At 54.7% G+C, this 17,971-nt stretch overlaps 7 protein-coding genes across 7 annotated transcripts; 3 read left to right on the forward strand and 4 right to left on the reverse strand.

Annotated features, from left to right (window-relative positions):
- Window positions 1-90: 90 nt before the first annotated feature.
- On the forward strand, window positions 91-4,508 carry LY79DRAFT_569782 (UbiD family decarboxylase). Its single transcript, XM_060559085.1, has 3 exons — window positions 91-372; window positions 587-769; window positions 839-4,508. The coding sequence occupies exons 1-3, from the start codon at window positions 256-258 to the stop codon at window positions 4,235-4,237; spliced, it is 3,699 nt and encodes a 1,232-aa protein (XP_060408492.1). The 5' UTR covers window positions 91-255; the 3' UTR covers window positions 4,238-4,508.
- Window positions 4,509-4,696: 188 nt separating this feature from the next.
- On the forward strand, window positions 4,697-6,181 carry LY79DRAFT_569787 (uncharacterized protein). The gene is made up of 2 exons (XM_060559086.1): window positions 4,697-5,273; window positions 5,322-6,181. Exons 1-2 carry the CDS (start codon window positions 4,770-4,772, stop codon window positions 6,003-6,005), a joined length of 1,188 nt encoding a protein of 395 aa, XP_060408493.1. The 5' UTR covers window positions 4,697-4,769; the 3' UTR covers window positions 6,006-6,181.
- Window positions 6,182-6,376: 195 nt separating this feature from the next.
- Window positions 6,377-6,866, reverse strand: LY79DRAFT_653440 (uncharacterized protein; the record flags this gene model as incomplete). Its single annotated transcript, XM_060562603.1, has 1 exon — window positions 6,377-6,866. The coding sequence occupies one exon, from the start codon at window positions 6,864-6,866 to the stop codon at window positions 6,396-6,398; it is 471 nt and encodes a 156-aa protein (XP_060408494.1). The 3' UTR covers window positions 6,377-6,395.
- A 1,312-nt stretch (window positions 6,867-8,178) lies between these two features.
- Window positions 8,179-9,773, reverse strand: LY79DRAFT_569789 (chitinase). The gene has a single exon (XM_060559087.1). It carries the CDS (start codon window positions 9,611-9,613, stop codon window positions 8,564-8,566), a length of 1,050 nt encoding a protein of 349 aa, XP_060408495.1. The 5' UTR covers window positions 9,614-9,773; the 3' UTR covers window positions 8,179-8,563.
- Window positions 9,774-9,890: 117 nt separating this feature from the next.
- Window positions 9,891-13,038, reverse strand: LY79DRAFT_569792 (fungal-specific transcription factor domain-containing protein). The gene is made up of 2 exons (XM_060559088.1): window positions 11,375-13,038; window positions 9,891-11,308 (listed from the first exon to the last, which is right to left on the reverse strand). Exons 1-2 carry the CDS (start codon window positions 12,952-12,954, stop codon window positions 10,090-10,092), a joined length of 2,799 nt encoding a protein of 932 aa, XP_060408496.1. The 5' UTR covers window positions 12,955-13,038; the 3' UTR covers window positions 9,891-10,089.
- Window positions 13,039-13,972: 934 nt separating this feature from the next.
- LY79DRAFT_642394 (FAD binding domain-containing protein) lies at window positions 13,973-15,892 on the forward strand. The gene is made up of 2 exons (XM_060562375.1): window positions 13,973-14,280; window positions 14,343-15,892. Exons 1-2 carry the CDS (start codon window positions 14,209-14,211, stop codon window positions 15,702-15,704), a joined length of 1,434 nt encoding a protein of 477 aa, XP_060408497.1. The 5' UTR covers window positions 13,973-14,208; the 3' UTR covers window positions 15,705-15,892.
- Window positions 15,870-17,850, reverse strand: LY79DRAFT_642398 (NADH:flavin oxidoreductase/NADH oxidase). Its single transcript, XM_060562376.1, has 4 exons — window positions 17,352-17,850; window positions 16,818-17,289; window positions 16,487-16,760; window positions 15,870-16,424 (listed from the first exon to the last, which is right to left on the reverse strand). The coding sequence occupies exons 1-4, from the start codon at window positions 17,457-17,459 to the stop codon at window positions 16,046-16,048; spliced, it is 1,233 nt and encodes a 410-aa protein (XP_060408498.1). The 5' UTR covers window positions 17,460-17,850; the 3' UTR covers window positions 15,870-16,045.
- Window positions 17,851-17,971: the final 121 nt, after the last annotated feature.

Here is a 17,971-nt window from a genome sequence, read left to right on the forward strand (position 1 = left end):
GTAGAAGGCAGCTACATTGACCTGCGTGTCTGCCGCACTACGGCAGGAGATGGAAGGAATACTGATTGCTGACGTAATACACGAAAGAAACACGTGACTTCGCGTCCATGCCGCGTGTTTGGTGGGATTTCACGGTCGCATTCACCCGGTGCGTGCACCTTTTTTCTCCTGCCACTCTAATTCCTTCACATTTTTGTCGCGTCCATCACCCAGCTGTTCACGTTTCCCAAGCGAATGCGACAATGAAAACACAAGATGCCGACCTGCAAGACCCTTCAAGCGGTGGAAAGGCAAGCCCTCGAAGACAGGAACGACTCCCAAGATAGCCAGGCTATTTTCGATCGCTATGTGGCTGAATACGGGATCGGCGTGGTGCGTATGGCCCCTTGGGCATATTTGCTTTTTCCTGGTGGCGTTTGGCGCGAGTCTCCGCCCTTTGGGAGGCGCATTTCCCACTCTGCTGGCTGGCATTGGATTGGATTGGACTCCTTTCAAAAGATTGGGGATTTTACTTTCTTTTTGCAATGTGACAACACAGGCCTCACTGCGACCATGCGCTAACTATTTCGGGCGTCACTACATACAGACAAGCAGCTCACCTCCGCGTCCATCGTGGACCACCTCGCGACACATATCGAGAGCTAGCAAAGGCCGCCGCGGTTCTCCTTCGACGCGTCATTCTGATCCTTCAAGCTATACTGAGAGCCAGCCCGTTGTCGCTGTCTCTGTTCCCAGCACAGCACCCCCGGCTGCCTGTCCCGGATACGCGGTTTGTAACGCCCCACTGCACGAGCAAGGGTGTCTCAACTTAGTCCGGGATGGCACTGACCAGATCCAGCTACCCCGGCATCACGAAATCCCGTCGTCGGCCGTTGCCCCCGTTGCTACCGCAGACTCAAGCTGCGGCCCAGATCTGCTGGGGCCTAAATCAATACCCACCTGCCCGCCCTATCCCAAACCTACAAACGCCGACACCTCGAACCCTCCCGAGTCGCTTTCTGCGCCTTCCGTCAATGGCGACGCGGTAGAGACACCGCCCGACGCGCTCCCCGCACCATGCCACCCCCATAGACCGCCAGACAAAGCCAAAGCCCTGTCTCGAGCTTCGGGCCGACGGCCCTTCACGAAATACAAGATGGATGTATCGCAGCAATCGCCGACTCAGGATAACGACGATCGGGATTACGAGAACTACTACGAAGGCCCTTCCTTTGTGGCGACGAGTCCAGCCTCCCAAGACGTCGCCGCCGAGAACCGCACATGCGATGATGACTCTGCCGTTGTCGAGTTTGGCAGCCTCAGTCATCTGATACATACCGATACCCAGGCTGATGAAGAGCCATCCTCGATTCCCGACGATGCGGCCCCCAAACACGTTCGAGGAGAGTGGCGAAATCGCACCTCAAGCTCCCAACAACACTCTTCCGTCCAGCGCCCCGATGGCCAGTCGCCCATACTGCCCGCAAACCCTCATCCTCAAACCCCAGGTAATCGCCACAATCCCTTTGCTGGGAAAAAGATGGGAGACCCTGCGCTGGTGGGATCCCAACTCTTCGGCCAGACGCAGTTTTCGTCAGCTGTCAAACACTTCAGTCCCACCTCCTCGCGGCCCTCTCCGATCGTCTACGCCCACAATTCCATCTCGCCCAACATCGAGACCTCGCCGCTTAAGAACCGGCACACCGTAACGTCACCTCCCACCCTGCTTTCCTCGAGCCCTCAAGGTGTCAGAGTAGATCACCAAGCGCCCCACGACCGAGAACGAAGCCCTAGCAATTCTGGTCCTCCCGAAGATGGCACTGTGCCGGAGTCGCCGCAGTTGGTCCCCATTCACCCTAAGGCGGGGCTTGAGCCCATCGAGAAATACGAGAGCATGCTGGACTCCCAGAAGAGGAAGCTGCAGAATACTGCCATCGAAGGCGGTGCATCTGTGGAGGATTCAGACGAGGAAGCGCGAAAGAGAGAGCGCCGCAGACGCGTAGAGTCCAAGAAGAAGGAAGCCGACAAAGAGCTCACTAGCATCCCCATTCCCATTGGACGCTCAAAATCCCGAGATCTCATCGGGATCCCATCGAACACCAAAAAGCCTGGGAAACACCTAACGAGGGTGAATCGGTACCAAGCACGGCGTATCCCAGACGACTCAACAGCATCAGAGAACGAAGCCGACGAGTTCACTGTAGCCGACTCTCAAGACCAAGACCAGGCCGCAGCGCAGCCGGCGGAAAATCGAGACTCTCCTGATCTCGCCGATAAACCTGTGAGAGCAAAGCCAGGCTTTGTCTCCAGTAACGATGCAGTCCCTGATAGCGCTGCCGCTACCCAGAAGTCTGTCTCTAATGGTGTCATACCGGGTACTGAAAGCTCTGGCAACAGCTCTCGACCGAAAGATCTCATACCGGAGACGAGCCCCAACAATACACAATTACGACCCACGCCGAAGAGACGCAGCTCATCATATGAGCCGGTGTCTTTCAAGAAGGCTGATATCGAGGAGTCACCCGCGCCAGCTGCTTTGCCCAAAGAGCCCGATGCGGATGTTGAGGTTATGCCCGATACTCCTCAACCATGCCTTCCACAGCCCTCTCGTCGTTCCAGCCGGAAATCAAAGCCGACCCTCAAAGCACAGTGTCTAAAGAGTTCAGCTCGTCCCGCTGTCTCTTCAGAGTCCTTTGGAGCCGGCGAGAGCGAGGCACCTGGTGTACATGTTTCAGCTCAAAGCGACGCACCAGATGAGCTGGCTACGGAGGAGAAGGGTGCGGCTACACCTACCGAGCCGACTTCTATTCGAGTTGAGGTTCCCACCGCGGACGAAACCCCACCTCTGCCGTCTTCGCCGCCGCTGCCAAAGGCTCAAGTTGAGGATGCAGTACCTTCAGACTCGCGGCTCCCAAAGAGTTCTGCTGAACAGAATCCTTTAACACCTAGTGAAGGGGAACGAGCCGCTGCGCCAAACGCTCCGGGGTCAACAACATCAACACTCACTGTTCTCACAGTAACGCCTATGCAGTCGGACAAGACATCACCAGCAACTCCGGAATCCGTGGAACTGCCGCATCTCTCGCCAGACAGGCCAACTCGAGGACGGCAGCCTACTAAATCGTTGCCCAAGCTTACCACCGGGTCCCGGGTCACGAAACCAGGCACGCGGACACGGAAGCCGTCGCGAAGGGCGGCTCGTCTTGACTCTGTATCGACGGACGAGTTGACTCGGTCGCCTTCTGTGAACGGGTTTGAAAATAGCATTATCCACCCCCCAAAGATGACGGCTCGCAGCAGCCGCCTATCCATGCTGTCCCACGCCTCCAAAGATAACATTGGCAAATCAAGCATATTCGCCGGCATGGCCTTTGCGATTTCCTTTCAATCAAAGAAGGACGGCGAGAAATTTGACCAGTATGAGAACCGCCTTGGGCAGAGTCGAGAGGTTGAGAAAATGATTGTCCAATCCGGCGGCCATCTGCTAGGCAACGGCTTCGACGAGCTCTTTGAACCCAACGCTCTTGGAAGCCGAGCAACAAGCCCGGCTTCTGAGGTTAGAGACGACAACCCGCTGACACTGACGCCTTTCGCTCAAACCATGGGATTCACCGCCTTGATTGCCGACGGACATTCCCGCAAAGTCAAGTACATGCAAGCACTCGCCCTCGGCTTACCATGCATATCGGATCGATGGGTTGCCACGTGTGTGGCGAAGGGAGCCGTGGTGGACTGGCTTCCCTACCTGCTTTGTGCGGGTCAGTCAACGTTTCTCCGCGACGCGATCCGTTCTCGATACTTGGCGCCCTATTCGGCAGTCGACGCGCGCCTCGTCGATATCATCGAGAGGCGACCCAAGATGTTAGAGGGCAGCAAGATTCTCCTTGTGATGAAGAAGTCCAGAGCCGAGGAAAAGAAGATGCCCTACGTTTTCCTTGCACATGTCCTGGGCGCCACTCTCTCTCGTGCCTACAGTATGGATGAGGCTAAGGAGACTTTGAGGCACCGAGAGTTTCTCGGAGACCCCTTTGACTGGGTCTACGTTGACGAACATACTGGGTCGGAAGAGGAACTGTTCGGCCCTGATTCCCAACCAACGAAGGCGCCGAAAACATCAAAGAAGAGAAAGAGGGCCAACGCACCTGCGGCACACGAGGCAGCCCGGGCACCGAAGCGGATTAGGACTCTCAGCAACGAGCTGGTCATCCAGAGTTTGATCCTCGGTCGGATGATTGAGGAGGGTGAACTGGAAGCGTGAATCGCAGAAAATGACAGACGATGCATCAGTACATGAACAACTCGAGGGCAGAGAAAATTTTGAGCGGACTCGGGAGTCGGAAGAGAACACACAATGGCGTTTGGCATTAGCGGGACTCCGGTTTTGTGGGATGATACCTCGGTCAGGATAGGAGAGCCTTTCGCATCGCATGGGTCGATTATATTTGCCCTTGCCCTCTACAATAAACTTCATAATGGCCATGGTCATGACGCATCCTATGTTGAAATGTGACTAGGGTTCAGGTCGCAATGGTCCCCGCAGGGCTTTTGGTAAGATGTCTATCCTGCGCCTCAAGTGCACACGTTCACGCACATTCCGATTGGGTGATCTATCTGCTCGTCCGCACGCCATGCCCGTTTGAAATATGCAGGCGATTATTTCTGTAGCCGCCTGGAAGGGCTCAGCCCTTGACAGTTGCCTCCTATATAGAGCCAATAAGCACTGCTTCTACCACCCCAGTCGCTGGAATCTTTGAAGAAACCAATTGATTTCTTGTTGGAGTAGGCTGCCTATGGCTACAACCTCAACATCCTGGACAGCAGTTCAGGATTTTCTTCAGAACAGCGATTACCAAACCATCGCTTGTTTCAACCAAGTCAACTGGGATCAGCTATGCCGAATTGCCTCAGATGCCAACCGCAGCTTGGAATGTGTACCCCTTGACCAGATCGCGAGCGGACTTAACAACCTTGTCCGTCAACTTGAGTTCTCCGATAAAACTCGTTGGGCAGCACGGATTCCCATCATACGAAGCAAGTCTTCAGGTTCCTATGGGGAAAATCTTGGAAATGAACTTGCGGCAATGCAGTTCATTCAAGAGAATTCCAGCTTGCGAGTACCCCGAGTCTTTGCCTACAACACCAACATGAACAATACTGCAAAGGCTGCCTTCATGCTCGTCGAAGTGCTCCCTGGTATTGTTGCGATGGATGCTCACGGCGGTCACAGTGCACACGGTGGCGTGATACCTGCAGAGCACCGAAAGACTTTTTATCAATCTGTCGCTAAATGTCATGTTCGTCCTGCCTTTTTGGCCTGAAGGAATAGCAACTTACTGTAGTAGGTCCAGATAACGTCATTGCGACTCCCAAAAATCGGGGTCATCAGCCAGAGGGAGGACGGCGGATACGAGGCGGGCCCCATTCCGGGGATCGGCGGTCCGTTTGATACAGCAGCGGCCTTTTTTGAGGCATGGGCCGACAAGGCCAGGTTCGGGCGCGACAAGGAATCAATCACTAAAATGATGCAGAGAGGTCCAATTCCGGCGGAAGAGATGGTCAGAATCATCGACGAATTCCCTTTGCAGATCAAAAGCATGGCGAAACTGCTCCCTCTGCGCAACGAGGGACCATTTCCTCTGTGCCACGATGATTTCCTCCACAGCAACATCATGGTCGACGAAGCCAGCTTCAACGTAACAGGAATCATTGATTGGGAGGGGGCATGCACGGTTCCCTGGGAACTCGTTACGTACCCCGGGTTCGTTCAAGCCATGCCTCGGTCGTTTGACTTGCCCCAACATTATGACGAAAATGGGCACCCCTTGGAGGAAAGCGTGAGAGAAAGGTGGCGCGAGCGGCGAGACTATGTTGAGATGGTGGAAGCGGTGGAAGGTGAAGATAAGATGCTCTCAACATCTCTCAGTAGTAACTTCAACCAGGCTTTCGCCTACTCGTACGGAGCGTTTACTAATGGGAAATTGGGGTTCTACGACAGAGTTATAATGGAATTGGAAAAAGGTATTTAGCCAAATATGGCCCGTTAGCACCTTCGCATACACAGGCATGGAGAAGAGCTTCGTAGGATGGCGCGTTAGGAAATCAACTGCAAGGTGGTTTACCAGCGTTTCTGAGTGAGCCTCAAGAGAGCTTTTCACGTAGGATCCATGGAGCACAGTGCCATTTTTTGTGTTTTGAACAAATCATATTCATGCTCGTTGATGGCTCTTTTGGCCATTTGAGTAACAAAAAGGTAATCCATTATCCCTGATCTCCGTGTGCTCCTCCATCGAACCAAAACAAACAAGCACCGCTCATGCTTTTGATTTCCCGCCCATGTTTGTGTGTATATAGACACTTGTAACCGTTTACGCCTTGCTTTTTGTTTAAACCATCCATTTGCTCCATGCCAGTATTATTTACTGCGTCACCTGAGAACAACCGGAGGATTGCTTTTCTCTCAATTGAGTCTCCGCGAGAGTAGCCCGCATTGCGGAGGCGATCGACCCGAAGCTCGAGATTGGCATCAGCCCGGGGATGGACCCGGCTTTGACCAGCTTCTTGCTGCGTCGAACGTTGCGCAAGACATTGACCGTCTTGGGCTTCTTGGGTTGCTGGACGGCCTTGGTGGCTGTCTGGGACGTCTTGGTGGTTTTTGAGAGATTGGGAGACGAGCCGGTGGATGATGGGCCCGTGTGTGGACTAGAGATGGGACCAGAGAGTGGGCCGGTGATTGGACGAGAGGATGAGAGGGCACTGCTTGATGAAGCTTTGGCCGAGGTTTTCTTGATGCCGCCGCCAGAGGGCTTGAGAGGACCCTTCTTGTCCTCGGGTGTGCGTTCAACGCGGATGGAGCTGGCGGGGCGAGTGACGGGCTTGAGGATAGCCATGGTGAAGGTGCTTCTGAGAAGATTGAATAGAGAGAGGTAGAGAGGGTAGAGTGGAGTAGAAGGGGTGGGAGGGAATGGGATGCGAGTGGATGAGATGGGAGTGGACGGGATGAGGGTGGACGGGATGAGAGTGGATGAGATGAGAGTAGTGGGGATGAATGTAAAAGGGATGAATTTAAAGTAGAGTAGAGGGTTGAAGTTCGTCTCCAGAGGAGAATATTTGGTGATGGTGGTTGTTTGTGAGGAACGAGGTCCTAGTATGGGTGTATGGCTTTTCTTCAAGAAATGGTATGCGGAGGAAGTTTTGAATCGAACAGTCCCTCGAGAAGGGGACCTGGTATTTATAGGAATCAGAAAGGGCTTTCTCCGATATCCTCTCCATAGTTTGAGACTTCTCCGTTAAGTTATCAATAGTTTGTGGGCAAAAGTTAGTCGGATGGTTGTCGTGGATCGCCAATGGGTCAACCGTAGAGGGCGAGAAGGCTACCGGGATTTCAACGTAAGTCAATACTCCGATTTCTCAGTATTGCCCGTAAGCAAGTCACAGAGGCGGACATAGGATGAGAGTCTAAATCGCGGGATTAGGAGAGAGATGAAGGATCACTGGTCTTCTTGTATGATTAACTTCAGACATTCAGAGGGATCAAGTGAGCCACCAACGGAGGAAGACACCAAAGCTGGGCACTCCCGGTTCCCGGCTTCATACACTAACACAGACTTCGACTATCTTCTTTTCTCCGTCACATATGTGTCTACCCGATTGAAGACTGCGCAGAGTCTCGTGGGCAGAACCTCATTTCCCGATGAAAAGATGGAGGTATAATGTTCACCACTCCATAGCTTCCTTGACACCATCGAAGTAAGGAGCGACTGGTGTAATTGTGGGCATCGACGAACCGAGTTTGAGTCGGGACGGGCCCATTCATCCGCAAAGGTGTCTGCATGTTCCTATCGACTTGCTGTGGACGGGCCAGTAGGGCTCGCCCAGCTCGTCGACCCGGTATAGGGCTTGGGAAAGCACAATATTGATAAAGGGCTCGCCGAGGGCAGCCGTCTGTCTGGCCAATCCAAACCATCGGACGTATTAGAATTGGATGTTGGATGGTGCAGACAATGAGAAGGGCCAGCGGCCGCCAATTAGGTTTCCGACGGGTCAGCCGACATCGCACTCAAAATCCCGGTACAACTTTAATTAAACTTCACTTCACTGCGAACTTTTGCAGAGCACCTGGGGGCAACGATGAGTTACCTTGGGGAGTACCATGGGAGGGTCACGGTGTGGCATGGCGGTTCCTCGCTGATGTAGTCGTGATTCATGGCAAATAACGACGGCAGTCGCATGTTGGCATTATAAGTCAACTTGCTAAGCTAGAGCTGGGCTCGTTGTCAACAAGAGCAGATGAGGGCTTCCAGACAGCCGCCGCTTTGTCCCGATATTCCAATGTCCCAGATTGTCCCAAGCTCTATTTGGAAGCGCTCGTCGCCTCACGCGGGTCATGTGCTGCGTACGATAAGTCTGCCAAAACGCCCTCTATATACATTCATGTCGTCCTCGATTCTATGATGCAAATTTCAACACCAGTGCTATGCCTGGACCCTTTGAGTGGATAGAAATCACTAACTCATCGTACCTTACCATACGAGTCGTCTAATTTTGTGCGTACAGATGAGCACATCCGGGCTGTAGCTCATGCTCTTCAATCTTCATCCCAGTTAGTATCGGAGTAATAGTCGAAAGACGCCGGAATCGGCGCGTCCTTGCTGTTTGGGCTGTCGGGGTCGACCTCATCCACCAGATGCTTCTTGACTTCCTTGGCAACAGGATTGCCGACTTCCACGGGAGCCGTGTCTTGCACCGGCCCGAGTGAATGATGTGCGTGATCGGCGCGCAGCATCGTCGTCATCCACTTCGCCCATTCCCAGGGCTTATCCCGACCGGAAGGCAAGCTGTTGAAGTACTCCCAGCCCATAACCCCGCCGAAGCGCGCATAACGGCCTCGGAGCGTGAGGAGCACGGCGCCCAGCATCTCCCACGGCACCCACCCAGAGCCGTTCTCGGGGTTCGTGACCAGGCCCATGACGACCTTCTCGGCCGGCCAGCCCTTTGCCAGTATCATCTCGTACATAGCCGTGCTGCTGCAGTCGCCCCACCCGCAGTAGAACTGGGCGTTGTACCAGCCAATGTCTCCGCCGCGCATCACCTCGAGCGCCTCGTAGTCGAAGCCGCTGAGGTTCTTTTCGGGCATGAGGAGCGCAGCGGCGACGGGCGCCAGGGAGATTATGAAGTCCTTGCCAAAGTCCTGCCTGATGCGGTCGATGAGGCGGATAACGCCGGCCAGGCTCATCACCTCCTCGACGTCCAAGTCAATACCGTCCAGGCCGTACGTGCGCAGCATGTCGCGCAGCGGGATGTAGTATTCCTCGAACTGGGCTTCGCTGCCGTCCAGCCGCTTATACGATCCCTGGGCGGCGCCGCCCAGCATGCCCATCACCTTGACGCCGCTGGCTTGCAACACACGCAGCTCGGCCCATAATGTGAGGAATCGCGGGTTGTCGGGTGCATGGTCGTTCAACGTGAGACCGTGGGGATCATCGTTAATGTGTATCGCCGCGAGGATTACGTGCGTGACGCTGATGCCGGGTTGGGTCAGGAGCGGGAGGATCGAGATGGGCTTGCCTTCGGGGGTGTGGTGCGTCTGGTAGTAGGTGATGACCCGCGGGAGAGGCTGCGACGGTATGGGCGGCATCGAAGGGGGGGACTGGCGGCCGCGATCCTTGCGAGATCGACGGCACTCGAGGGGATCCGGATCGGGTATTGGAACTAAGAGCGCGACACGTGGGATGGACGAAGATCGGGTGGTTGCGTGCTCGGAGAAGCTAATGCGGGGTGGAAGCGGGAGGTGGTCGTCGAGGGTTCGGATCGACCGTTGGAGCTTCAGCGGGGGTTCCTGCGTCATAGGGGGTCCCTGATGGCCGATTACATAAGCTCACTGCCCTGGCCATTTCACTTTACACATCTTATTACCCTTCATACGTCTTGCTTTCTACACTTCTCAGTCTCTACACTTCTCGCTCTTTCGACTCACTCGCTCTATCGAAGAACGTAGGAGGAAGTGAGTGCATGGAATCCTCAATCTCTTTTCTAGTCATCTGGGCCTTGCGGTTGTGACGATATCTCCATCAGGCAAGCCCGAGACACGCTTTCAATGTGGCCTGTCTCGGCTCAAACGACCTCCTCGTACTGGTTGATCAAGCGTTGAGGCACCAACCCTCGCAACACCACGACGCCAGCATGAACGATACCCCATCGAACCGTGGTCAAGATGTCCGCCATGATCCACACCAGCCCGTTTGTGCGCTTCCGCTCCCTCCGCAACGTGATCTCGCTACGGTCCGCCCGCTCTGACATGCTGGTGATTAGAGCCTCCATCTCCCCTTGCGGGTCCCAGATCATCTCGTCCTCCTCGAGCTCTGCGTCGTCATCAAATTCGTCGAAGCTCCTGCGGGACGAGCCCCTGTGGCTGCGGCTCGGGCGCGCGTGGTGGTACGCCCAGCAGGTGAGGGTCGCGAGGTACAGGCACCACGGCACGTGGAAGAGGTTCATGGCCTCTGTGTTCTTGTGAATCCCCCTCGTCTCCCGCAACATGCGCGCTGCGTGCCATGCCGCGCCTGACGCGGATTGCTTCGATTGGCTGCCGTTGTCGTCTACGTCCCTGTGATTCTGTCGTGCGCTGGAGAGGTGATGCCTTGGATGTGTGTCAGAACAGGTGGCCCATCTCTTGACCACTTGCGCCGACCGATGGTAATCTCTCTGCTGTACCGGCCTGCCCAATATGTGGCGCGCTCCGGCGTATATCTGGACGTCGAGGAAATCCATGTTCAGGAGGGCTTGCGCCGAGTGATACAACGCCTTGTATGCCGACGCGAATGACTCAAACTCGACGCGCCGGACCTCGTCGTCTCTGTCCTTCCCGTGGCTTCCCTGAGCGCGCGCCTGGGAGGCGGTTTCTGGGGGCGCTGAGAATCCTGCACAATATGCGTCGAAGTCGCTCTTCCACGCATCGTACGCTGTGCTCAGCAACCTGCGCCAGCCCGTGCCGGAGCTGTCGTGAGAAACAACCCCGAGGGCGGTCTGGTCGCGTCTGCCCATGTCCCAGGATATCGACATCAGGCCATGTAGAACCAGGACCCGTGAGAACCCGGCGAGCCCAGATGGTCGCGGCGCCGAGGGGGTGAGGTATGACTTCAGCGTTGGGAGGTAGAACAGCCTTTGGTCGCTCAAACTCGAGCGCCACGCCGATGCCCATGATGCAGCATCCCGCGCTTCCCAGATGGTTTGGCTGCAGGGTAGTTCCAGCCGCAGCTCAAAGGCCGACATGCAGAGGCTCTGGCAGAAGAGCACCGCGTGCTGGGTGTCCCACATGAAGCAGAGCAAGGCGAGTCTAGCGCGGTAGTGTTAGACCTTTTTCATTGATGGAACAACATTGCCAAGGCTTGCGAGAACTTACCTCTTCTTCTGCTCCCCTTCCGCCCATTTCCTCCACGCTCTATCCAGAGCCTCGGCATTGTCCTCTCCCAGTATTGGCGGCGGGCCTGGGGGCCGAACGGACTGACAGTCGGACCGTCGAATGAGGTTAATCAGGAGTCCGTGGAATAGATGGCTCATGTCGTGCTGCTTCTGCCCCGCGCGTGACTTGCCGAAGCACTCGACTAACAGGATCGTCTGTAGGGTCCAGAGCTCCGGTCTGGGTGAGAAACCCGCATGCGCAAAGATGCTCGGCCGGATGACATCGTGAATGCAGACGGCCAGTTGGTGACAGTCTTTGTTCGAGTACGTTGCGCCCAGGAGCAGGATCGAAAGCAGAAGCAGGGGCTCGGTTTTCCGGCAATCAAACGTCTCGAGATGGATCAGCGGGTAGGCCGTGTTGAAGCGCGTGAAGAACAGGCCCAGGTAGGCTTTGAGGGAGTCTACGGAGAGTAATGGATGCTCCCATATCGTGAACCGCTGATCTGGTAGACTTGGCCTGGCCGCGTCAATCACCTCCAAGAGCCTTTGCCTAACGTCTGCACTAATGTGAGGAATTATGAGCGGTTTCCTCAGGGAGGAAAGTGGGCGCTCTGGTTCTACTGGGGTTTGTCGGCTATCCGTGAACTTTTGCCGAGTCGCTGGAGGCGTATTCGTACATGTATGTGTCCGGGACACAGGGGCACCTGAGCCCCTTTCCCTAGAGCCGTTTGGAATCTGCTTCCTAGAAGCTTGCGTTTCGGTTTGCAAACCATCGGATGGACCAGGTGGTCTCTCTGCTCGCTTAGGCTCTTGGGCATTCGCCTCCATCGGTTCCGTCCACAACTGCGCGCTCTTCATAGACTCAGGGGTAATCACCAGGCTAGGCTGCGTTCTCGTGGGTGGCGGGTGGGTAGAGCCTCGAGCGTCGAATTGCTGATTCGTATTTGTGGGTTTTGGGTTGGCAGCAGAGGCCGAGAAATCTTGCATATCAAACAGCCAGTTATAGTCAAGGGCGGTGGTGTATGGCATGTTGAAAGAGCTGGCGGTGTCTGGCTGAAAGACTTGGTCATAGTCCAGCTGCCCGCTGAACAGGGACGTCTCACCCCAGCTGCCTGCTTGAGAGGCGTCGATGTCGAACTGGCTAGCTGCCGTCGTGATAAGATCAGATGACTGTAGGGATGGCGGGAATCCCGAGAAGTGATTGATAGTATCGGATGGAATGAAAATGCTTCCACGACCGAAAGCGTATGAATGGTTGATATTCAGGTTTCCTGGTCGCAAGTCGAGCTCAGGATTCCTTGGGGCCTCGGGAGATATGCTACCACCCGAATAGCACTGGCTCCCTCTAGGATCTAGGGATGAAAGGCTGTGTTCTTCGTTCAACTCGGGCTCCGGCGAGGGTACTTGCTGCGGTTGTGTGCGTCCACGTCCCGATCCGCCCTGGCCCCGTCCAGATGGATTTGGACAGGGCCGCTTCTCCACCACAGACCCGTCCGGAGCCTTCCAAGACCGCTTTCTTGTGTCTAGAGTGCCGCAACCTGGCCCGCCCGCTTCGAGATCCTTCTGGCGGTGACGGTCCATGTGCCGTTCTGTAACCGTCAGCTACAAGATGGAACGAATGAGATGAGGCAAGTGATAAAATGGGCACAACTGTTTCATTTGAAAAGACAAATGCCAGAAACCTCTGCCTACTTACTCAACAGGTCAGGCCGTTTGAAGTGAGCACTGCAAAGATCACAGCTCAGGCCTCCGGGCATATGGTTGAGAGCATGGCGTTGCATGTGCTCCGCACGAGTAAATCGTCTTTGGCAACCGGGATGAGTGCAAGCGAATACCTTTTCCACGCCTACTAGCCCATCAGAGCTCTCCGAGCGACGATGATTGTCATGGATGGCAGCCATTGTCATGGGGTCGTTCGCGGCTGCAACAAGACCGTGCTGCTACCCACTTCCGGTCACAACCTCAATCACCCCTAGTTGCAAAATGAGACTTCAGCTCTACAATCTGCATAGAGGTGCGAGGAAAAGAATGGCATCGAAGGAATTGCAGCAAGTATCCAAGCTACTTCCATAGATGGGGGAATGGGGATGAGCATGGCCATTTGACGACTCCGGCTATCCCACTTCTCCGCATCTCTCCCTCCGCGTCTCTGAAGAGTAACCTTACCCGGTCCGTGAAAATGAGTGACATATCCGAAGAGGGGGCTGTTGATAGGTCTGGGATGCTTGTCTGGTTGGCCCCCTCCCCCACTGTCGATCACTGTCACTCGTGATAAGCAGTCAAACATCTCCGCAGTAACAAACTCAGCACTATCAACAGATAAGGGCGGGGTAAAGCGACTATGTGCCTGTGTTGCACTCCATGTCCGGCCATGTCTTATCTTCTGAGCTCCGTATTGCCGTATTAGGGATACCAGGCTCGCCGGTAGATAGTTGAGGAAACCTGGCGCGTCTAGCCGGAGACGGAATGCTGATGTGGGCGTTGGCTTCGGAGGTCGCGCCACAGAATCAGCCGAGCAGCCGCATGCCACTTGAGCACGAACCATCGGGAAATCGTGATTCGATTATTCCACTCTTCCGTTTACCCTTTTGCAATCGGAGATGGTATGCATATGCTGGATAATGTTTGCCTTCATTGGAGAGGGCTTTGTATACAAGCCGCATCCCACGCTGGCGCGTGCGGAGTAGACGAACCGAGCAGCATTTTAGGTTCAATCGCGGCGTTCATTGCCAATCATATCATCACATGCTTTGGCTGGACAGACCAGAAGGTCACAGACTGTCTATTTGCTAATCGCACGTCACAATCTCAAGTACCCCTCGCAAGACGAACATCATGCAAACGAGAGACTCCAGAACCTATGTGATCCAGGAGAGAAGGCAGCGAGACGCAGACAGCAAGCTGCATGTAAGCGAAGAAAGCTTCCAACATTCAGTCGGAGACTGGCTAACCATCACCCTTCATAAAAGGTAATCATTGTCGGGGCCGGATTAGGCGGACTTGGTGCCGCCATCTCAACACTTCTCGCCGGACATGACGTGACAGTCTTAGAAGCTGCCTCCAATATCGGAGAAGTCGGAGCCGGCATCCAAGTCCTACCGAACGCGGCGCGGATTCTCTTTTCCTGGGGTCTGGAGGAGAAGCTCGAGAAGTTCGCCACAAAACCCCAAAAATGCAACTTCATCGGCTGGAAGGGCAACTTCTTGTCCGACATGGACTATCACGCTTACACCGCTGCTGCGGGAGGCTTCCCATTCTGGGACTTTCATCGCTCCGACCTGCATCGGTGCCTTCTCGAGCGGGCAGTCGAGCTCGGCGCCAAACTCGAAACCGGCGCCAAGGTCGACACGTTCACAGTCTCTCCAGACAACGCAACAGCGACGGTTTTCCTCGCCGACGGACGCAGAATGTCTGCAGATCTTGTCGTGGGGGCCGACGGCATCAACTCGAAGCTGAGGGAAGAGTTCCTATGCAGGCCGGATCCGCCCCAGCTGACGGGAGATCTGGCCTATCGCCTCCTCCTGAACACTTCCGACATGCTCAACGATCCGGAACTGCGGAGCTTTGTAGAGAATCCCCAGGTCAACTACTGGGTGGGCCCGGACAAGCACGCCGTCAACTACGTGCTCAAGGGCGGCAAGCTGTTCAACATGGTTCTGCTTGTGCCGGATGACATGCCGATCGACGGCGGCAACACCTTGCAAGGAGACATCGAGGAGATGAGGGGCCATTTTGAGGGATGGGACACAAGGATCAGCAAGATGCTGCAGATGTGCGACGAGGTCCTCAAATGGCGCCTCTGCATCCGGCCTGGCCTGGAACCGACCTGGTCGCACCCATCTGGCGCCTTCACGATGCTCGGGGACGCTGTGCACGCCACTCTGCCGTATCTTGCCAGCGGGGCCGGGATGGCGCTCGAAGACGGCGGGGTCCTTGGTTTGTGTCTTGCACGGCTTACCGACAAGTCGCAGTCATCAAAGCAGAAGGCCCTGAAGATCTACGAAGACTGCCGCAGAGAGAGAACGGAAAGGGTCGTCCGCCGCGGTACCTACAACCAACGGATGTATCACCTTCACGATGGTAAGGAACAGGTTGAGCGGGATGAGAAGTTTAAGCGTTTTGGAGAAATGGACGAGAAGTGGTTGAACGAAGACTCGCCTGTTTTGCCCGAGTCCCAGGAAACTGGGGATGATCCCTTTCCCTGGAGATATCATGGCGTAGCAAGATGGTTGTTGACGTATGATATGTGGAAGGACGTTGAGTCAAAATGGCCGTCAACTCCTACAGCCTTCTCGTCTCAAGACTGCCAAGTTCCCCGGGCAAGTTTATAGATACTTGGTCGATGTATACCGTCTCTGTTCTCATTCAAAGTTTGGTTCTACTCTATGTATGACAATGCACTCAATCTTCTGAGTGAAAAGAAAAACAAAAAACAAAAAAAAAGCGAGATGCTCTTTATCAAATAAGATTGCGATCTACACATTATGGAAACATCTCTGAACCTTATTAGTAATTGCTGGGGACAATAAGTGTTTGCTCATGTAATAACCGTGTCCGCGATTGATTCTTTTGTGCAGCCAAAACCCAATCCTATCATTACTTTGGACATATGAGAAGCTTCTATTTCATGCTATTCTCTTCTGTAAAGTCTGTCTAGATACGGCACACCGGCTTAATCATTTGCCACGATCTCGGCATTGTCAACCTCGTAGAACTCATAGTCATTGTATCCCTTCTCGGGAGGTTCCGCTCCATAGAACGTCGTACGGTCGTAGGGGTTCAGCGGCCAGCCGTTTCTCAACCGCTCCACCAAATCGGGGTTGGCGATAAAGTGCCGGCCAAACACCACCGCATCTGATTCGCCGCTCTTGATCTTGGACAAGGCGTTGTCACGATCGAAATTCCCAGCAGCCAAGAATCTGACGCCCGATGGCTTCAGCATATCTCTGAACTGCGTCAGGTTGTTGGCCGGCTTGGATTCTGGCTTTGATCCGCACAAGGAGGCGAGCTTTTGCTCCTCGTCGAGGACTTCGTCGAAACGAGGTTCGATCCTGTGATCGGGGTGGCCCGAGTGAGCAATACCGTCCCGGACACAGACGAATTAGGTACTTACATGTGCACATAGACGGGACGCTGACTGTTTGGGAGCTCAGCGAGTCTCTGGGAAATGTACGACCAGTGTTTGTTAGGGTCGCTGTCTCGCGTCCCCTGGAAGTAGTTGTACGGGGAAAGACGAAGGCCGACTTTTTCGGGACCGATGGCGGCGCTGACAGCTGACAAAACCTCGAAGAGGAATCTTGAGCGGTTCTCAACTGAGCCTCCATACTTGTCAGTACGATCGTTAATGTTGTCATGGAGGAATTGCTCTAATAGGTATCCGTTTGCGCCTATTACAGGTATTATTAGCGAGGCCATGCAAAAGTTGCTCATTAAAGGCTTCATACCATGGATCTCGACACCGTCAAATCCTGCAACTTCGACCGCCCGCTTTGAAGCAGCAGCCCACTCTGCCGTCAGGTCGTGGATTTCTTCAACGGACAAAGGTCTGGGAGGGCCATCTTTGCACTCGGTACCGTCTAGGTACTTCCCATCCATGGGCTGACTGCCCGATGAGACTGGGGTGTTGCCGCCTCTCATGCCGGCTGATGAGGCTCTGCCGGTATGCCAGAGCTGGACGAAGATAAAACCGCCCTTGGAATGGACGGCATCTGTCACCTTGCGCCAGCCCTGCAGCTGGGAGTCGGTGAAGACGCCTGCGACACCAGGGTATGCGCTGGCGTTGAGGCAGATGTCCGTGGCCTCGCTGATCTGGAGACCGCCATCACTGGCTCTCTCGCCATAATACTTTGCGACACGAGCGCCGGGGACGTATACTCCGCGGGATTCGAACTCGCTCCTCATGCGAGTTGTAGGCGCCTACAGTTGAGTTGGCATAAACCCCTCGGGCTACAAGAATGTTTTTTATGAGAAGGGCTTACCTGCACAATTCGATGCTTGAGGCTAAGGCTTCCCAGCTTCAATGGAGTAAACAATGCTGTGTCGATGAGGGCCGCAAAAGCGGGAGGAGGGGTAGTGGCCTTGGGCATGATGTATCGTTAGAGAGCAGTGATCGGATTTGATTATCGAGGGTTGTCTGTGCCAATCTTGTGCGACCTAATAAGCCATCTAATAACGTTGAACGTGCTAGGTCTTCAACAGGCTGTACGAAGCTTGAATCACCGCGCAAAGCCACGAGTTTGTTCACCACTGAATACATTGTTCTGGCGGTAGAGATCTTCACGTTGATCGCTGATTTCAAGCGCACCAACACCCCATTTTCAGGAGTGGGAGTGGAGCTAACCCCCGATGCCTGGGAGTGGCGGGAGGTCTATTATCTTGGGGGTTGGGGGAGACTCACTTACACGGATGAAGTAGTTTGTATCCGCCCTGTCATTAATAGACTGACAAGTTATTTATCAACCCACTTCCCAATCCACTTCCGGAAACCGCCGATTTTATCCCCGCGCAAGTTACATTCGGAAGTCCATGGGCTAGCCTAGGGGCGGGGAGCTCGGAAACGCGGGATGCCAGGCTCTCACCCCCACATGGGTCGCACATC

This window comes from Colletotrichum navitas (genome assembly GCF_030913465.1).
Source record: "Colletotrichum navitas strain CBS 125086 chromosome Unknown LY79scaffold_105, whole genome shotgun sequence".
NCBI lineage: Eukaryota > Fungi > Ascomycota > Sordariomycetes > Glomerellales > Glomerellaceae > Colletotrichum > Colletotrichum navitas.

Bases quoted from the DNA above. Each gene is read 5' to 3' on its own strand.
- LY79DRAFT_569782 (XM_060559085.1), top strand. From the start codon at position 256: ATGCCGACCTGCAAGACCCTTCAAGCGGTGGAAAGGCAAGCCCTCGAA. The intron at 373-586 runs GTGCGTATGGCC...CACTACATACAG, and splicing joins CTGAATACGGGATCGGCGTG to ACAAGCAGCTCACCTCCGCG. The intron at 770-838 runs GTTTGTAACGCC...GACCAGATCCAG, and splicing joins CTGCCTGTCCCGGATACGCG to CTACCCCGGCATCACGAAAT.
- LY79DRAFT_569787 (XM_060559086.1), top strand. From the start codon at position 4,770: ATGGCTACAACCTCAACATCCTGGACAGCAGTTCAGGATTTTCTTCAG. The intron at 5,274-5,321 runs GTTCGTCCTGCC...TTACTGTAGTAG, and splicing joins AATCTGTCGCTAAATGTCAT to GTCCAGATAACGTCATTGCG.
- LY79DRAFT_569789 (XM_060559087.1), bottom strand. From the start codon at position 9,613: ATGCCGCCCATACCGTCGCAGCCTCTCCCGCGGGTCATCACCTACTAC.
- LY79DRAFT_569792 (XM_060559088.1), bottom strand. From the start codon at position 12,954: ATGGACCGTCACCGCCAGAAGGATCTCGAAGCGGGCGGGCCAGGTTGC. The intron at 11,309-11,374 runs GTAAGTTCTCGC...CTACCGCGCTAG, and splicing joins GAAGGGGAGCAGAAGAAGAG to ACTCGCCTTGCTCTGCTTCA.
- LY79DRAFT_642394 (XM_060562375.1), top strand. From the start codon at position 14,209: ATGCAAACGAGAGACTCCAGAACCTATGTGATCCAGGAGAGAAGGCAG. The intron at 14,281-14,342 runs GTAAGCGAAGAA...CCTTCATAAAAG, and splicing joins ACGCAGACAGCAAGCTGCAT to GTAATCATTGTCGGGGCCGG.
- LY79DRAFT_642398 (XM_060562376.1), bottom strand. From the start codon at position 17,459: ATGCCCAAGGCCACTACCCCTCCTCCCGCTTTTGCGGCCCTCATCGAC. The intron at 17,290-17,351 runs GTAAGCCCTTCT...ACTCAACTGTAG, and splicing joins TCAAGCATCGAATTGTGCAG to GCGCCTACAACTCGCATGAG. The intron at 16,761-16,817 runs GTATGAAGCCTT...TACCTGTAATAG, and splicing joins TGACGGTGTCGAGATCCATG to GCGCAAACGGATACCTATTA.